Raw genomic sequence first — 18,582 nt, 5'->3', positions numbered from 1 at the left:
ATAAGTTATGATAAGTTGATAACAAAACGATTATATGCAAAATTTTCTTTAGAATTCCGTCTTAATAGTAAATGATATGAATATAAATTAATAAATGATATGAATATAAATTAGATGAACTATGATGAACAATATACCCAAAATACTTAAGCAAAAAAAATCGCCGTTGCCGGGGATCGAACCCGGGTCACCCGGGTGACAGGCGGGAATACTTACCACTATACTACAACGACCTTGTTGTTGTTAATGAATTTTAATAATTAATTATACTTTTAACTATTTGCTAAACAGAGAAATAATGTTCACACAAATTATGTGACGTATAGCATGACGTAAAAGGTTTTATAATATACTGTGACATAATACAACCATTAAATATGTAATTTGTAGCAGATTTTCCATCACTCACCTAAATATGGACAAAAAGTCCCATTTTTTTTTTTAATTTTTTTATTGAAGTATTATTGGAAAAATAAATCAATTGCCTTGCACTAGGCCTTATTTCGTATAAATTGCATAATGATGTTAATAAAAATATGAGATCATGTTGGGACGTAGGGCTGTTAAGTTTGAGACATGTCATTCTCATTCATAGAATGTGCAAAAAAAAAAAAAAGGGGTTGTATATTATTTGTTTGGATAACTTTTAATAAACCCAATAGTAATTTGAATTGAAAAATCTATAACTTTATACTAAAGGCGAAACCAGGAATGACACATGTCATCTCCTGGTTAAATATTTTCCCTCCAAAAGTTTTTTTTTTATTTTTTAATTTTTTATAATTTTTTGGCCAAAGCTTCTTTGAGAAGTTTTTAATACAAACTATACAATAATATTTCATTTCGTATTTGATAAGTATATTCTACCTATACACATTCAAACAAAGATATTAAAGTATTGTTTTTATACAATGTAATGCAATAATAGTTTTCTATCTATACTTTGTACTGTAATTCATAATTATTTTTATTAGTGATGCATATATTATTTTCCCTGTTTTCTTTAGTGTGATAAATTTTACAGAACTTTCATCCTATTTTGCAATTAAGTATAAATTTTTATAATTAAATAACAGTGTTAAACTAATGATAAGTATTAAATATTAAAAATTACCGTGCATGACACGGGATTTAACCTAGTAAAAGAATAAACTCAATGATCCTCTACAATATACGTAAAATAATATCATATTAAAATTTAAAGTTAGTGTTTCTTTAAGAAGATAAAATAAAAGAAAATATGAGACGAAATTCATGGACCGCCGCAAGATAAATAATGGAAAGAAATTTATGAAACGGAGGAGTACATGACGGAGATTCAATTATAAGGTCAATATGCAAATGAGTTGAGATGACCTTAACAAATTACTCACAAACGAGCTTAGTCATAATTCATTTATTAAGAGATTATAAAAACTTAAACAAAATACTCCGTAGTTGAGCTCGTTAGGTACATGAGTCATCATTTTCGACTTGTTGATGTTCATAAACGACTCATTTGTTTTTATTGTTGGTGGCATTTAGATGTTTTAAAGCTAGACTTTAATAATGAAATATTCAAATCCTAATATTCCCAAACCTTCAGAGTTGAGGTAAAAATTTTACCATGTAAAGTAAAACCGAACATTACTATGGGAATTTTAGATTTTTGGACCCAAAAAAAAAAAAAAAAAAAAACCTTCATTACTGTGGGAATTTTAGATTTATTTACTCAATTGATAGAAATTAAATTACTAGTAGTAAATTTATACATCAGCAAGGATGGGCCTAGCTTAACAAAACCTTCATCACTTTCAATTGGGCCTTTATTATCTGGGCTGGACCAAAATGCACTTTAAATGGAATAATGTTTCAAAATAATCAAATTTTCATTTCTGACAAAAAAAGAAAAAACGCCGTTGCCGGGGATCGAACCCGGGTCACCCGCGTGACAGGCGGGAATACTTACCACTATACTACAACGACTTTGACGTTGATGAAGTTTTCTATTCTATGCTGATAATAATAATCTTGTGTGGTATTAGCAATTATTGAAGGGTCTCTTGACTCTCTTCACAACTTGCAGGAGCACTTCTTATCTCTCGATCCAATTTTATCTAATTTTTGTAACAGGATCATCAATTTAGGTATATTAATAAAATAGTAAATTTTATCTAATTTTTGTTACTTGAAACATGATTATCAATTTAGGGTTTTTGAGAATTTGTGTTCTCGTGGATTGTGTCTGTACCATTGGTCTTGTTTGACTATTGGTTGTTGATAGCACTGTCAAAACGGTTTGACAGTTCGGTTTCGGTTCGGTTTGAAATCGGTTCGGTATTCAATCGGGTCGGTTTGGAATCGGTTTAATTGTCTCACGGGTCGGTTTTGGTTCGGTTTAAATAGTTATCGATTCGATTCGGTTTCGGTTTATTCTTAAGCGGTTTTAATTCGGTTCGGGTTGTAAACAATCCGGGTAGTAAACGGTTCGGTGCAGACGGGTTGCGGTTTGTTAACGGTGCGGTGTAAACGGTTTTTATCCCGGTTCAAACAATTTCGGGTTGGAAACGGTTTCGGGTTAGAAACAGTTCGGTTCTTTTTTGGTTCAGTTTATAACTGGTTTGGTTCTTTTTCGGTTCAGTTTTTAACTGGTTCGGTTCTTTTTTGGTACAGTTTATAACTGGTTCGGTTCTTCGATGGTTTAACCACTTTAACGTTATTCATATCAGTTCCATTTCAAGTTTACTAAATTACGGTTCGGGTCGGTTTTCGGTTTCAAAAAATAAATTGTTTATCGAGTTGTTTGGATTCGGGCAGTTAAATGGTTTTGGTTTGAAATTTGATAGTACTTGCTAACCTTTTGCGTTCACAAGTTTTATATAAAGTCGCGAATCATTTCATATTTATTATTTAGGCATCATATTATAAACAAATTCTTATTGATTTTATAAATACATATTATGTTCTGTTTCAAGTTTAGTCATACTGATCTTACTAGTTTATTACGAAGTAGATTATAAGAGTTAGTGTATTAATGTATTATTGTGTTTACAATTAGGTTATTATATGCTTCTTATTTAATCATTTATATACATGACTAGAGGCAGTAGTGTTACTAATAGTTTGAGGCAGGGCCTGAGCCTGCTTGTTTTGCTCTTGTTTGTGAACACTGATTATCCTTAATGAATGATTTGCCTTGCTATTTTAAAAAAAATATTCTAAGATTTCTAATATTTAATCCATTTAATTATATTCCCGTAAAAAAAAAATCCATTTAATTATATAAAAAAGTTTGTAAACGGTTCGATTTAAAAGCGGTTTGGTTCATAAACGGTTCGGTTTATAACCAGTTCGGTTTACAAACAGATCGGTTTTTAAATGGTTTGGTGCAAACGGGTAGCAGTTTGCTAACGGTTCGGTGTAAGCGGTTTTTTTGCCAGTTTAAACGGTTTCGGGTTGGAACCGATTTCGGGTTAGATACGGTTCGGTTCTTTTTCGGTTTGGTTTTCTTTCAGTTCGGTTTATATTTGGTTCGGTTTGTTAACGGGTTCGGTTCTTATACGGTTTAACATTATTCGGGTCGATTCGGTTTCGGGTTTACTAAAATACGGTTCGGGTCGGTTTTCGGTTTCAAAAAAATCGGTTTTTAATCGGTTCGGTTCTCATTTGGGTCGGTCGGTTTCGGGCAGTTAAACGGTTTCGGTTTGAAATTTGACAGCACTAGTTGTTGATTGTATGTAATTTTAGAGGGTTTTCTAAATTTCAATTGTGCCACTATATATAATAATAATGAAGAATTAGTAACACGCACTACTTACTAAAATTATGTTCCTAACGAGGACTTCCTAGTTAATTGACACGTTACATGTTTGTGACAATAAACTAGCTAGAAATAAGCTTTTATGGTTGTGAATTTGTTATGTATGCCCCATCCTTGTGATCGAGGAGTCATTAAAATCTCACGGAACTCATTTAGGGAATTTCCCTCGTTAAATTGGGGTAAATTGTTTGATTTTTGTTTATCATATGTGGTCAAGCTCATAGATCCATACTAGATTACCCTCTTATCCCATATGCGCAACAAGCATAAAACATTGCTAAGTACGAGGAATTCAACACGCAATGACACTACTTTGAACCAAAACTTATGCGTATATCATGTTTTAGCCTAAATTAGAGATATAAAGCGAAAACAATCAGCTGTCAACAGGGGTTAATGTATGTTCTAGTATTCTGTTTTTTTGTGTTAAATTATTGTCAGTACTAAAATCCTCTGATTTCTGAGTATATTATGTACTCTTATGATACCATGATACATAGAATTATTGTCATATTTGTTTCTTGACTACAATTATCACATTCTTCTTGATCTGTACGATTGGATAGTATTGATACCCACCTTAGGAAGATTTGTGTGAACCAGGTATTATTTCGAGTAAAACCATTTTGTCAGTAATATTCTTGTACCTTATGATATTGTATTGTATTATACATTGCAATCACCATTTCTTTTTGTCTTGTAGAATTGTCGTCTTTTGTTCATTATTCACACAACGTTGAATTATTGTCTCGTGTCAATAATTTGGCTATGGAAAATGTAGCATTCCTTCCTCTCCTAAGGATATATGTTAAACGAACTTATATATGCATCATCTGACTGTCAAAATGTCAATAAAGTTAGTGAAATAATTAAATTTTACAGCAACTTATCTTTTGCTGTTTGTACTGAAAGTTGTAATAGTAAGGTGATAGTTACATGAAATTAATCATGGTTGTTTTCTGTTGTAAGTGCGATAAGTTCATTGTCGGATACAGTAATGACCAATAATGCAGGAAAGTTGTTGTGTTTAGTGCATCTTTCATCTTCTTTTTGTTGGTTGTTGGTATCATGGCAACAGCAGAAATATACAAAATCCATTTACATAGGATTTATGAAAGATTCCTGTCATAGACTATAGAGATTAAATACAGACATGATTGTAATCGTCGTTGCTAGTTTTGAGACTAAACGCCGGTTAACAGGCCTGTCATGTGTAGCATATATCATATCACTCGAAAACTAGGAATCATACTGCCCTGAATTGGCTGAATTAGCATATAGTTTCTTGATTTTTGAAGTGATCTTGTTATTTTACTCTGTAATGTGACTGAAGTAAGAAAAACCGACAGTAAAACTGAATATGCCCTTACGATTGTTTCTGAATTCAAGAAGAGCTTGATAGCATCGTAGACTAATTAACAATGTCGTCGTGGAATGGGATTCTGTGGACCACAGTGAATCTGATTTTGATTCAATTCTTACAGTAGAATGCACAAAATCAAGTGTAATGAAATAATTGCATTAGGGAATTTTTACTGATGTCTTTGATGCTTTCTTTTCGATGTTTTACCTTTCGAAAGTGCTTAGATGCCTTGTTGATTGTGAAAGTAGTGGCCGAAAGGATGTTCTATGATTGTTTAGTTATAACTGAAGCAACAAGAAGTACAATAAAAGTCAAGTCAGTTCAAGTTGGTTCTTGTTACAATAACAATTAGTCTGCTGCATGCATGATTTTATAATCTGCTGCTGCTATCTGACTGTGTGTCAATTGAGTTGGGGCATAATTTACACGAGGCGTGTTGAGCTGCAGACCGGGAGGTGTTCTGACCGTCCACTCTCAGGGCAAAAAGATCCTTTCTCAGCTATATAGTATAAAGTACAATACACTGGTGGATCGTGCTAGCTGGGACTAGTGGCGTATTAGTTGTACACCAACCTGTTGTACCACCAGGAAAAGGGTGTTTAACATTAATTTATTATAGTTACATACTTGCACCACCTTGTACAACTGTACAAGACTTGTAAGAGTTGTAACAATAATTAGTCTGTTTAAGTTGGTGATAAAACCTACTGCTTGTTTGTCGATTCAACGGGACAATGATCAAGGTTATGAAGAAGAGAAAGAGTTTGTATATTATTATGATTGCACATAAGAAAGTATAAATTGTGGTACAATTATTGTTAAGGTGGTGTCTTAAGAGACAATTTTACATGTAGTTCATGCAATGTATGCGTTTTATTAATTGTCTGAGAAGAATTTTAGCAAAACATCAATTATTATTTAATTTAATTATACGAATTGTACAAGTATAAATTATATCTAATGACATGGTGATCGTATAATTAAATCCCACTAGAGGTTTTAGGGGTGGGAATATCCTTGATCTTTCCTCCTACTAACGAGGAACCTTATATCTCACTAAATTTTGATAGTCCAAGGAGGAGTCAAGTTCAATTGGGTCATTCATCTTACCTATCTTAAAACACAGATGTCGTGTCAAATTACACATTAATTACTACCACTTTCTCAACTTATTAGCTTATGCCATTTGGACCATTATTCTCCAACACACTATTTTTTTTATTACTCAAATTAAAGGTTGACATATACCTTTCTAATTATTGTAATAACTTATTGTTATACTTCATAATTTATCCTAGCTATTTAAACTCAGTGACTCTCTAGAATAATTTGTAAAAGGTCATTGAAAACTAATTCATGTTATACCTCAATTTTGCATAGCTTGAGATCTGGGAACAACTAATTCTGAACGAAGGGATAATCAAATAATTTATTTTAAACTCCAATCTAGTATCGTCTCACTATAAATATCCTCTAAATTAGTCACAGATACACGTACAAAATCTGAGTAACTTTTAATTGATGGATTGTTTTGGATTATTGTGTCTATGTGTATTCTCCAGGATATTCTGGATAATATGAAAAGTATATATACATACAAATATGCAATAACATCATGAAGATGTATAAAAACCTTGAATAATACTCCAACCACTAACAAAAATTTGTCTATGTAACAATGATGTCTAGAATCAAACCATAACAATTCAATACAACCAAAATTTTCATGTCCCCACAAATAAATTAGATGTTGAGTTTATTTGATTCTAGGAACAAATGACATACTATACTATACACTTACGTATGGGCCATGACATAAAAAAATGCCTGAATAATGTATATAAAACCTTGATTATCAGTAACACATTAATATGTCTGTACTGTATCATGTATCAACCTATACCAAGACGTCTCAATTGTTTGTTTTTCTCATAACCGAGCATGAGTTAAGTGTCGGGTGACTGTCCTTACGACAACATATATATGTGTTAATACGTGTCCTGGTGTCAAACTCAGCTATTATATACGGTAACATACATGGATGCTTTAATTTTTTAGTAGTCAAGCGACTAGGGGCATTTGTGATTGTAGGGAATTGAAGTGTCAAGCTCGGCTATTATATACAGTACTGTATGGATACACGTGAATTGAGGTCCTAGGATAATATAAATAATTTCATGAGTAAAGGAAGATTGGACTTGTATTTGGATTGATGTAACTTGTTTTGTACATATAGTTCCACTAAAAATTATAATTTCTTAGTATTTTCTGCAATTTTAATTTAGTGTTATAAGTTCATAATTGACATTGAATTGAGAAATGACAGGATGTTTTCCTTTTCAAATGGTTTGTTATACTAAACAAAGCCAGCTATGAATTGACAAGAAAACTTAAAAAAAAACAAACAATTTAACGTGAAAAACTGCCGCTTATTCATGGGAAATTTGGTTATTGGAAGATGCATTATATTGATCTCTGTATTTTTAAGAACTTCACATGGTTTCAGTCCTTTCAGACACAATTATTTGCCTTTTACAAGACCAATAATGTAATTTCTAAGGTATATTTTGCCTGTGGAAGTGACAATAATGTTGGTGTTTGTTCTGAAATTTGATGGTGAGTATGGTTCTTGAATGTTGCACGGAAACGAACACGGATTATATACATTGTATGTGTAGTGAAGGCATCAGGATGTGTTAATATTTGAGCATTGGATATTGTATTAGATGTGTCCTCTTTTAAAAGTGATTGTTGTACTGTCTAGATGATTCATTCATATTCATGCTGTGAGGTATGGAGTAGTTGTTGACTTTAAGGTCACAAATTCGAGTTCTACCCTCTTAACTAAACACGCTCCGTTGTAACTGCAAGAGTACGTGTATAATACATTCACTAAAGAAGCAAATTACACATACAAACAAAAAAACAGTAGAATTTAGAAGGCACTATTACTATTTACTATACAATATGTGTTAGTTCCAAGGCCCAAATTAAATATGAAAGCCCAATCTCACATAATATCAAGTCTTTTCTCAAATTTTTTTTTTTTTTTTTGGTGAAATTTTGTTACGAGGTATGGTGATGATTAGATGAGTGTGTGTTTGTGTAATTGCGTTTTGGATTAAAATCTTAATCTTAGTTTTGTTACGGAGCATATGAATATGCACTTTGAAAAAAAATTGGATAAAGCATATTGGACTATTAGAAAACTTTTTCTCACGAGAAAAACAATACGTACATCAATATAAGTTTGGATTAATATAAAAGTCGTCATACTTGAATAATACATTAGTTTAATTTTTTGTAGCACATATAATTGCATGATCTTTTAGAATATGATGACTTGATTAAAGTGACTCAAAATCAGGCAAAGTCTCATCTGTTTTTGTAATTAAGTAGCCAAAATTGACATATTATATCTTCTTGTCTTAGAATTTTTTTCCACTGTTACTTATGATCCTTTTCAAATCAATGTCAAAGCAAATTCAAGACAAATTGTTTTTCCATGTCTTGATGAAAGTGCCATTTATTCCTGACCAAATCAGTATCATTTTGATTTTTGTTTGTTTAAAATTATGTTTTTCTGTTTGATTTACCTAAAGATCCCTATTTGTTTGGATAGTAGTGGTCTTTTAGGTGACATCATAATCCAAAAAATCCTATATGTTCTTAAATCTTAACAGTTGTAATTAAGTCAGTAGATCACTACAGAAAACATGTGATTAAAGCACTAAATTAGGAGATTTTTTTGGCTACAAGTAGTTTTTTTTTTTTTTTTTTTTTTTTTTGGGTATATGTTTGAAAGAGTTTGAGAGTCACATAGAGAAATGATATAAACAAGACTTGATGTTAGATCTAAGATTTTTAATTGGGTATAATACCACGACCTTTCAATACTGTAATGAACTATTTTAATTTGTCAATCATAAAAGTATCAAATCGATCAAAGATTCAGTGGCGGATCCAGAAAAAATATTTAAGGGGTCAAAATACATTTAGTTAATTTTAATGGGGTCATTTGATATAAAAAATAACTAATTTTATTGAAAAATATTTAATTTTATTAAGAAAATTTCTTTTTTTTAAAACTCAAGTGGGGTCATGGGACCCCACTCAAGTGGCTTTAATCCGCCACTGCAAAGATTATACTTACAGTCGTTAAACTAATTGACACTTGTTTTATTTGGCCAAGTTATAAGATGGTTATTGGTTAAGATCTCAAATTTACCACAAAGTCTTATATGTAGTTGGCCACACATTATAGGGGTTATCTCATTAGTGTAATAGGGGTTACTTGGTCAATGTTAAAGGTGTTACTTCCTTAGTATAATAAGGGTTACTCGATCAGTATTATAAGGGTTACTTGGTCAATGATATAGGTTTTACTTTGTTTTTTTATAAATACTCACATAGTGTAGTTAGCCACATACAAGACTGGCTGCAATTTTACTTGTAGCTAGCCACATACAAGACGGGCTGCAATTTTACTTGCACCAACTAACTTTCTATCTAAGGATTCAATATATTGAAATATACCTCAACTTGAAAATTTTCATCAAATTTTTCTCCTCTTTGTAGCTCTTCTTACAAAAACAAAAATGAAATAAAAATGTAAATATTTTGAGTCACAAGGACTCTCAACCAATATCCCCAAAATTATATGAAAAAAAAAACTCTCAACCAATAATAATGTGACATGCAACATTTTCTTTAGGGAATCCTTGAATCTAATGAACATATTCTTTCACAAATGTAGACCATACAAACCAAAGTAGTTTTGATAAATTGCAATTTCAATTCTTACATGGCTAATGTCATGTATATCAAAACCTACTATTTCAAAAGGATCTTTTGTCCATTCTCTGAATTTGGATCCGTTTGAGTTGTTTTACTTCAAATCTATCCTAAAAATTCTATTCTACATTTTAGTGTAATTTTGTATCCTCACCCCACCACTCCTAACATGGTCATGTACCTAGCAAATGAGGAGGAGAATATGAGATACTACTTTTATTTTACTTCTTTTGTTTCAAGTTGAATGAAATGGTTTGACTTTTGTATTATTCAAATACTTCGTATATTGTTGTGTTATAATTTTATTGTATATATACGTAGTAACTAGCATATAAATTAAACAACAAATGTTCGATTTATCTAGTGTATAATCAAATAGTGCAGAAGATCAAAATATATGTATGTATTGGCTTAAGAGAGGAATTATCCTAGTTTAAATGTATGTACGTATTTGGCTTTTACTCAAATTTGATTATTTAATCATATCTATTTGTGGATTATGAAAAATGATCCAAATTCAATGCCTTTAGAGTTTAGAAAAAATGTGCTTACTGTTTGTAATTCTTGTTTCTAGTTGTTCACATGTACTTCTTGTTTATACGAGTATATTAATTTGTATTGTACGTAGTATTTTGTAGTACAGTTTACATGCACTACTCTACAAACCAATTGGATTACATTAAAAAAAAAAACGAAGTACTAAATACTACCTCCGTTTCTTAATATGTGCAACAAAGGGGTATTATTTGTGAGACATAAAATATTCCTTTGTTGCACATAATAAGAAACGGAGGTAGTATAAAAAATTGGGGGAACGGAATTAATTGGTGAATGAAGGAGCCGCAGCCGCATGAGACAAAGGAACTTGGCAATTCTAAATTAAATGGTCCTGCAAAATTGTTTTCATTATTTTGTAATAGATTTTCATTATTTTATTAACCACTCGTAAGTAATTAAAACGAAAAAGGGTTTTATGACTTCAGTTTATTATCTCATATAATGTTTATTTATTGATTATGAAAACTATAAACAATAATCTCCATATAATTTATCATCTAGATACTGTATTTATGTACAAACTAGGTTAGGTCCCGTGCCATGCACGGTTATTTTAATTACTCCATATTTTCTTTAAATAAATTAAAAATTATATATTAAAAATTAAAATTTGCTTATAATTTCTATTGGAAACGCTCAATTAAAGAGACAAATAATGATCTTGTACAAATAATAAGATAGATATAAGGTTACTTATCCCTCTAAATTATGTTTTATGAAAAAGAGAAAAAAAATATATAATCTTAATTAATTTCTAATTTATAGAAATAGTCCATAAGAGATTAGTTGATGTAGACGGATTGATTCATTACATACATTACTATCAATTAACCTATACTAAAAGCGAACCTAAAGTCACACTTGTCAAGATGTCATTAAAAATTTTCCCGCCTTTTTTTTTGGCCAAATTTTAATGACTTTCATTATATATATTATATATCCTATAATAATACTTATTTCCATTTTCACAACACATATAACCCAATCATACTCAATTAATTTTTTATTTTTATTATTTTAACATATATTTTACATACTAGAAATTTTTTAGTTACAAATATACTAACATAGATTATAATTAAGGTATTGAAATATATCATTATTCAAGATTATTATAATATTATCAATTTTTTTCCTCCAACTTAAAATTTATTTTCATTAAAAGTAGAAAAAATTACTTTGGTAGTATACTTTGTATAAATCTTAAAATTGTACATAACGTTTATAAGAAAAAATGAACAAAGTCATTTTACTATATTATACTCCTCCGTTTTTTTTTATTAGTTATAAGAGTAGTTGGATTTGGACATTTGTCGAGACACAACTTTGACCATCAATACCTTTAATTAGACACTACTATTTTGTTACATATATATATATATTTTTTTTGGTTAAAATATTGTTAAATTAACACCATTCTATACAATTTTTGATGTAAAGTTTAATTATGACCGTGCATGGCACGGGACTTAACCTAGTTCTGTTACTAAAATGAAGAGAGAGAAAATAGTACTATCCCAAACTTTTAAAAAAAGAAATAATTTGAACAATAAGAGTGTAGTCCATCTAAATAACTAGATTATATTTTTGATAAATATCTCCATTCATATAGTATAGTGATTTCTAAAAAATAAAAATAAAAATGTATACATGGAAAATTTGTAAAATGTTTATTGATATTTAATTTAGATTATATTTTTTTTTTTGACAGGAATTTAGATTATATTCATACAAAATATTCTACCAAAATTACATCCTCTTAAAAAATATTATTTATTTCCTTATTATTCTATTGCTAATTGTGTGTCAGTATAGGAAATTAAAGGTAAATATCATTGATAATTTATATGGTTGACAAATACGAACCTTTTTTGAATAACTTCCTTAAATAAATTATTCTAATTTATTTTTTAGAAAAAATAAAATACTAAGGACACACCAGAAAATGACACGTGTCATTGCTGGTGTGTCTTTTAGTATATAGTTGATTAAAGGCCGCACACTATTGCGGAATGAGTGATGCTACACATAACACATACAATGGTTGTATGTGTTGTAGCCCACATACAATACCATTGTATATATGTCACATCAACAGGGAGGAAAAAAAAGAGAAGGAAAAAATGGGGGGAAACAAAATGGGGAAAGTGGGCCCCTAATTGCAAACCAATCAAAACAATTATTGTAAGTGTAGCATTTTTCCGACGGAATAGGTTAAGAAGATACTCCCTCTATTTTTTTTATATGCATCAGTTTGACCGGCACATTTGCCCAGATGCTACTTTGACCATAAATATCTTTAATTGTGTATTAGTAAAAATTGTAACAAAATTATATTATGAAACTAGACATTATGACTAATCTAATGATATATAATATAATAACAGTTATTTATTTTTTTAGAGGTGAAAAAATTAAGTCAACCATGGTATGTAAATAGTGCAATCGTCAAAGTGATGCATAAAAAAAATAAAATAAAAAACACGGAGGGAGTATATAGGAATCATGGATCATAATAATTTAATATATATATATATATATAAATGGGAGTTTTTCCCCGAGTTTTTAGAGAGCCACGTAAGATCTAATTTTCTCGGCGCGCCACGTAGGATTATAAATCTTAGTATTAGCCAATTAAATAAGAGATTATTAATTTTTTTTAGAATTAAATAATTCAAATGCCACGTAAGCAAAATTGACGAATGAGATTTTTAAGTTTAAATCAATTAAATATTAAATATTATCTTTTAATATTAAGAATTTTATCTAAATATATAACAAATTTTAGCTCATAAATACAAAAAAAATAAAAAATAAAAAAATTCAAACAAACCATGAATCGCACGGGCTTTATCTAGTATATATATATACATATATATATATATATACACACTGTGATTGGAGCAACCTCAAGGTTTTCAGGCTATATGCATACATTGTGATTGGAGCAACCTCAAGGTTTTCAAACATTCATAGCATACCCATTTTCAGCTTTACAATGCAATAATATAAGGGGGATGTTAAGACAACAAATGAAATGACAAAGTATCTGAACCAACTTTATTTTTAAATGTTGTGATGCATTGTTCATTGTGATCTTATCTTAAGAATAAGAATAAGAATAATTATATATATGCGGCCCAAATATTTATTATTCCAATTCTTCGCCTCTATTTGTTCTTTCTATATGGTATTTATTTTGAAAATAGAGATAAACAAAATCAAAATGGTAACACGAAGAATATATAGAGTTGGAAAAATTATAGGGATGAGGGAGGAACGTCATTAATAATTGTCGAAAAACCAACTCAATCTAAAGCTGAAGATTATATTTCAGGATTGGTTTTATACTCTATCACGACCCCTCACATAAAATTTTGAGTTTAAAAAGTTGGAACTTGGATGCATTATCCGTCCTCCCTAACAACCAGCGTCAAACATTTCACTGTAATGATGAGAAATGATATTAAGCTAATGGTTGAAGCACTTGTGTTGAGATCATATACACACACGTAATAGACATACACACGATTTCGCCATTATTGTTTAGGATAATACGTGGATAATATATGTGGCTTGAAGAATGACATAATTGACCATATAACCAATAATCACCTGGGCTGGTGATAGATAGATAGATGTGATTTGTGAAACATTGTTTCCCCAAAATTGCTAGGCTTGAGGATCAAAAGTGTGTAATACTAAGCCATTTATATAGGGGTGACACTCCTATCATATTTCGTTTTCAGATCGCCTGGATTCTTGGCGATAATATTTCAACAAATCAAAAAGCTTATCCAATATATAATTTCATGTAGTATTTGCATATTGCATAGGACAACTCAACTAGCCGATAAAAAGCATATATTACAATTCAAGTTTATGACTTTTCATTTTTGATGGGCCAAATTGAAAGTTCAAAATTCCATGAATTAAACCTTAAATTCAATTTAAATTTCATAATAAGCTCCTAAGCAAATACTACCTCAACTATCTTTCTTGCTTACTTATCGTATATTCTTACAGTATATATTTTTATATGACGTACGCGTTAGAAAAATTTGACTGGTTAGATTCAAATTATTGATGTACTACTTTGGAGATGTCATTATTAAATTATACTTGTAGTATTTACTTGTAGATAATATAAGTAAGATATTAATTCAACATTGCGCATTGGCAAATTAAATATGAATCGTTAGGCTAATTAATTAAAGTTAACAAATCTAAGAGAATGTGTATGATGTGCTCTTTAACCAAAACAACTTATCAATGTCACAAATAATAAGCTAAAAAAAACACAGTCAAATTCTCTAAATCTAAATACTAATTATAATGTTACAAATTCTTAAATGAACCTGGTTCACACTAATTTATTGTGGACCATTAATATTATAGAAACTATGGTTGTTTTATTAATAAAAAAAAAGGGCACTATAATAAAAATAAGGTCACTATGTTGAAAAAAGTCAATTTGGTAATATATAGGCTATAAGAGGTTAATTTTTTGATGAAATATTTTATATACTGGTTAATATGAATAATAAAGGTCACTATGTTAAAATTAGGGTCATAATGTCGTATTCAAGTTCACTATAATATTAAATGTTATACAAGTTTTAATAAAGGTTAATATGTTAAAAATAAGGTTACTATATTAAATATAAGGGTCACTATGTTCAATATAATGTCAGTTACGTGTGTATAAATTTCGGGTCCACAATATTATTATTGTGGACCAGGTTCACGCAAGTCTACAACTTGCAAGAAAATTGAGACAAATATGGTAAATAATCGAGATATTGTTATTCATTATTATTTTACAAACATGTATTAATCATCTACTTATTTGGTTAAGTATCATAAGATATGTATGTTAATTATGTGCACTTAAATACAAACAAAAATAAACTAGTCGATGTTGAAGAAAAGTCATGGACAATGCCCATGTGGTTTGAAGACATCCCTCGTTAGGGCACATACAAGATTAGTCCGTACTCTTATTCTATTATTGTTCTATGCATGTATTGCATAAGTGCATAACAACAAAATACTCTATGTAACTAGCCTTATTGATCCAATGACTTAATTAAAATACAAAGTACTTCATATTCTTTGATAGTTAATTAGTATTCTTTACCTTCCCTTTCTATCTAGATCTTCATTAACTATTTTTTTGTTGTTTAGAGAGACATGCATGCATGAGGGTGAGTGATAATGAGAATCGATCCCATGATCATCTGGAATCGAGAGGGGAGCTCTAACTACCTGATCAGGTCATGAAAGGTAAAGTTGCAAATTCCTTACCACTTGAATCAACGAAGCTTTACGCAAAATTAGACAACTACATATTAAGTAATAAATATATGAAAATTTTCGTCTTTTATTTCCTTCTCCATGCAACAAAGTTTCCACTATCTAACTGTACTTCCAAACTTAATACATACAATCAAATATTGAGAAAGCTAAAACATGAATGGTTGCAATTGGATGGGGATTGCCATTATTTTCTAAAGATAGTGATGTAAATTAGTTTTAGCCACTAAAAAAATATCCATCTTTTTCAAGATAATATATATATTTTTGGGATTATCACCAAATTAAAACTTTTTATGGGGTGCCATAATCTCTAAAACATTGTTTCATAATCTTGATTATTGTCTTATTCCTTGGCTTGGGGATCTTCCTTGACAATTTGAGTCTGGAATATTGTCGGATTTTTTTTGTCATTGAGCTAAATATTCAATATGTATTTACCTTGTCTTATCTTTTTCTATTCTGAAATTATATTTCTAAAGAAAATTAATGACACTTGCATGGTTTCCTGTTTGCGTTAATTTGGATTGTAAGGTTTTGTATGTAGCACTTCTTCTTTTAATTTCACTAATTAGTAATTACCATTTGGAAGTATGCTTTGAAATGCCAACTTTAACTTCTTTATACGTATAGTTCGGAGTGTGTGGTATTGGTCTGGTTTCTAGCAATGTGAAAACTAAATATAGACGGAGAAATAAATATTTTGTGAATTTATTAAATATTAGAGGAATACAAGATACTTGATTAATGTTTAATAATTCTTACTATGAGATCATGACTTAATCCCTTAATTTCAAGATCAAATGATCTTGAAACAAGAAAAAAGACCTCCTGATGAAAAACTAATAAATAGTAGTAATGGTAATAACACCTTAGTATATGTGAATTCCGACACTGTTCATCATCGGATCAACAACCAAGTGGAAAAAATCCATAAGTTTATTTAAAAACAAAATGACTAATCTAAAGAATAATTAACATCCTTTAAATTAACCAAATGCAGTGAGAATTGTCTTATCCGAATCAACATTAATGCCTTTAGGCTCATCACTTGCAATTAGTCCCATAATTGAAGAATTATTATTGTTATTGTTATTATTATTATTATTATTATTAATTCGGATTAATGAGAGAGCCTTGTTGAAATGTTTACCCTTGATGCCCAAATATTCACTCCAAGTAACCGGCCTATATAGAGGGGGGTGGGTGGCATCAATGAGCTTAAGGAGGGGTTGGATCCGGACCCCGGAAGCGGGCCCATAGAGATAAGCAACCGATAAACGATGTTGGACCCGGTTAACCATGGCCCGGTGATACACACTCGGGTACTGCCCATTTGATAAAATGTGCAAAAGGTCACCTATATTTATAACAAGCCCACCTGAAATGGGTGGGACCGTGACCCACCCGGACCGTTCTCTGAACACTTGAAGCCCCGATGTTCTATTTTGGTGTAGGATTGTGAGGAGGGTTGAATCCGTATGAGCTGCCAAACCCATGGCCCGATTTGGGTCCGGACAAATCGGGTATGAATTTAGTTGCATGGCACCATTAGCTCCTTCAAGTAGTTCGGCCCAATTCATAATATCTTGGTTGGATATGCCCAATGAACCAAGAATTAGATGCATAAGCTTCTTAGCTAATTGATTCATTTCTTTTTGGTACTCCTCAATAATGTCACTGAAAAAAAAAAATTAGGATAAGATAGAAAGTTAGAAAACCATTAGACATATATCTTGTCCCAAATATGGCATCAAATCTAACATAAAAAGGTGAATTATTTCTATTTAGTGGACCATACTAATAACTTTGTCTCACGACATGCCATTACATACCACAAAAAAGAATTTGATCTTTTTAGTGATTGATTATTTATTATAGCTCTTTTAGTTATAATAAGATTTAAATTAAATGTAGATGATGTAGAAATCACAACAAATTCTAGTAGGAATTTTCACTGATTTTTTCAGTGTATGTAGTTGCCTAAGCTACTTTCCTAGCTAGTTAGCCACTTTTTTTTTTTTTTTTTTTTTTTTTTTTTTTTTTTTTTATTGCATGTGTTTGCATGGAAAATGAGTACCTACCAAAATTTTTTGTAATCATTGGGCCAAAGTTGACGAGCATGGTCAAGAGGGGATCCCAAAATAGTGAACCCCTCGGACCACATCCTCTTGGGGAAAAATGATGAAATCCGGGCCGGGCCATAACCCGTTATGCCATCGGATGAACGAGCCGCTTTAAGCTTTTGGTGGACCGGTAATGAAAAAAGGCTTTTACCGGCAGCCTCAATGTCATCCAACACACTCTTTTGTATCCCATGGTTAGTAACTTGAAATACTCCCCATGATTTGCATGCAAGCCCAATAAGTTGTTGGGCTTTTGGATCATCGAGACTGATAACAGGTATAGTGTCTGGCCCAAAAATACCTGACTCAACTGAGCACGGATCTCCAAATGATGACCATGCAAACGAATCAGGCAATTCTTTTAAAGATTGAAAGTCTAGGTCATGTTTTTTCCTCGGGTGATGGATTAGACGAGGTTGCTCTTTAACAACAAGGGATGGCCTAGAGGGCATTGTGATCGATACACGACGGAGGAGGAGGAGGAAAAGGAGAGTGGAAAATGGTAGGAATCTAGGAAGATTAAGAGGTAGTTGATGGAATATTGGAAGGTAGAGTAATAGTAGGAGTAGAAAAAGTGGCAGAAAAGAGGTACTAAATAGTTGTACTTTGTTAAGAACAGAAATCAT

At 30.8% G+C, this 18,582-nt stretch overlaps 1 protein-coding gene and 2 non-coding genes across 3 annotated transcripts; all 3 read right to left on the bottom strand.

The window, feature by feature from the left end:
• Positions 1 to 161: 161 nt before the first annotated feature.
• On the bottom strand, positions 162 to 233 carry TRNAD-GUC (transfer RNA aspartic acid (anticodon GUC)). Its single transcript has one exon. It is a non-coding gene; the product is annotated as a tRNA-Asp (tRNA).
• Positions 234 to 1,893: 1,660 nt separating this feature from the next.
• Positions 1,894 to 1,965, bottom strand: TRNAD-GUC (transfer RNA aspartic acid (anticodon GUC)). Its single transcript has one exon. It is a non-coding gene; the product is annotated as a tRNA-Asp (tRNA).
• A 13,986-nt stretch (positions 1,966 to 15,951) lies between these two features.
• LOC145620629 (gibberellin 3-beta-dioxygenase 1-like) lies at positions 15,952 to 18,582 on the bottom strand. The gene is made up of 2 exons (XM_081675330.1): positions 17,915 to 18,582; positions 15,952 to 17,510 (listed from the first exon to the last, which is right to left on the bottom strand). Exons 1-2 carry the CDS (start codon positions 18,580 to 18,582, stop codon positions 16,820 to 16,822), a joined length of 1,359 nt encoding a protein of 452 aa, XP_081531456.1. The 3' UTR covers positions 15,952 to 16,819.

Source organism: Chenopodium album, chromosome 27 (assembly GCF_948465745.1).
Source record: "Chenopodium album chromosome 27, dcCheAlbu1.1, whole genome shotgun sequence".
Classification (NCBI taxonomy): Eukaryota; Viridiplantae; Streptophyta; class Magnoliopsida; order Caryophyllales; family Amaranthaceae; genus Chenopodium; species Chenopodium album.
This window is presented reverse-complemented; position numbering and strand designations above follow the sequence as displayed.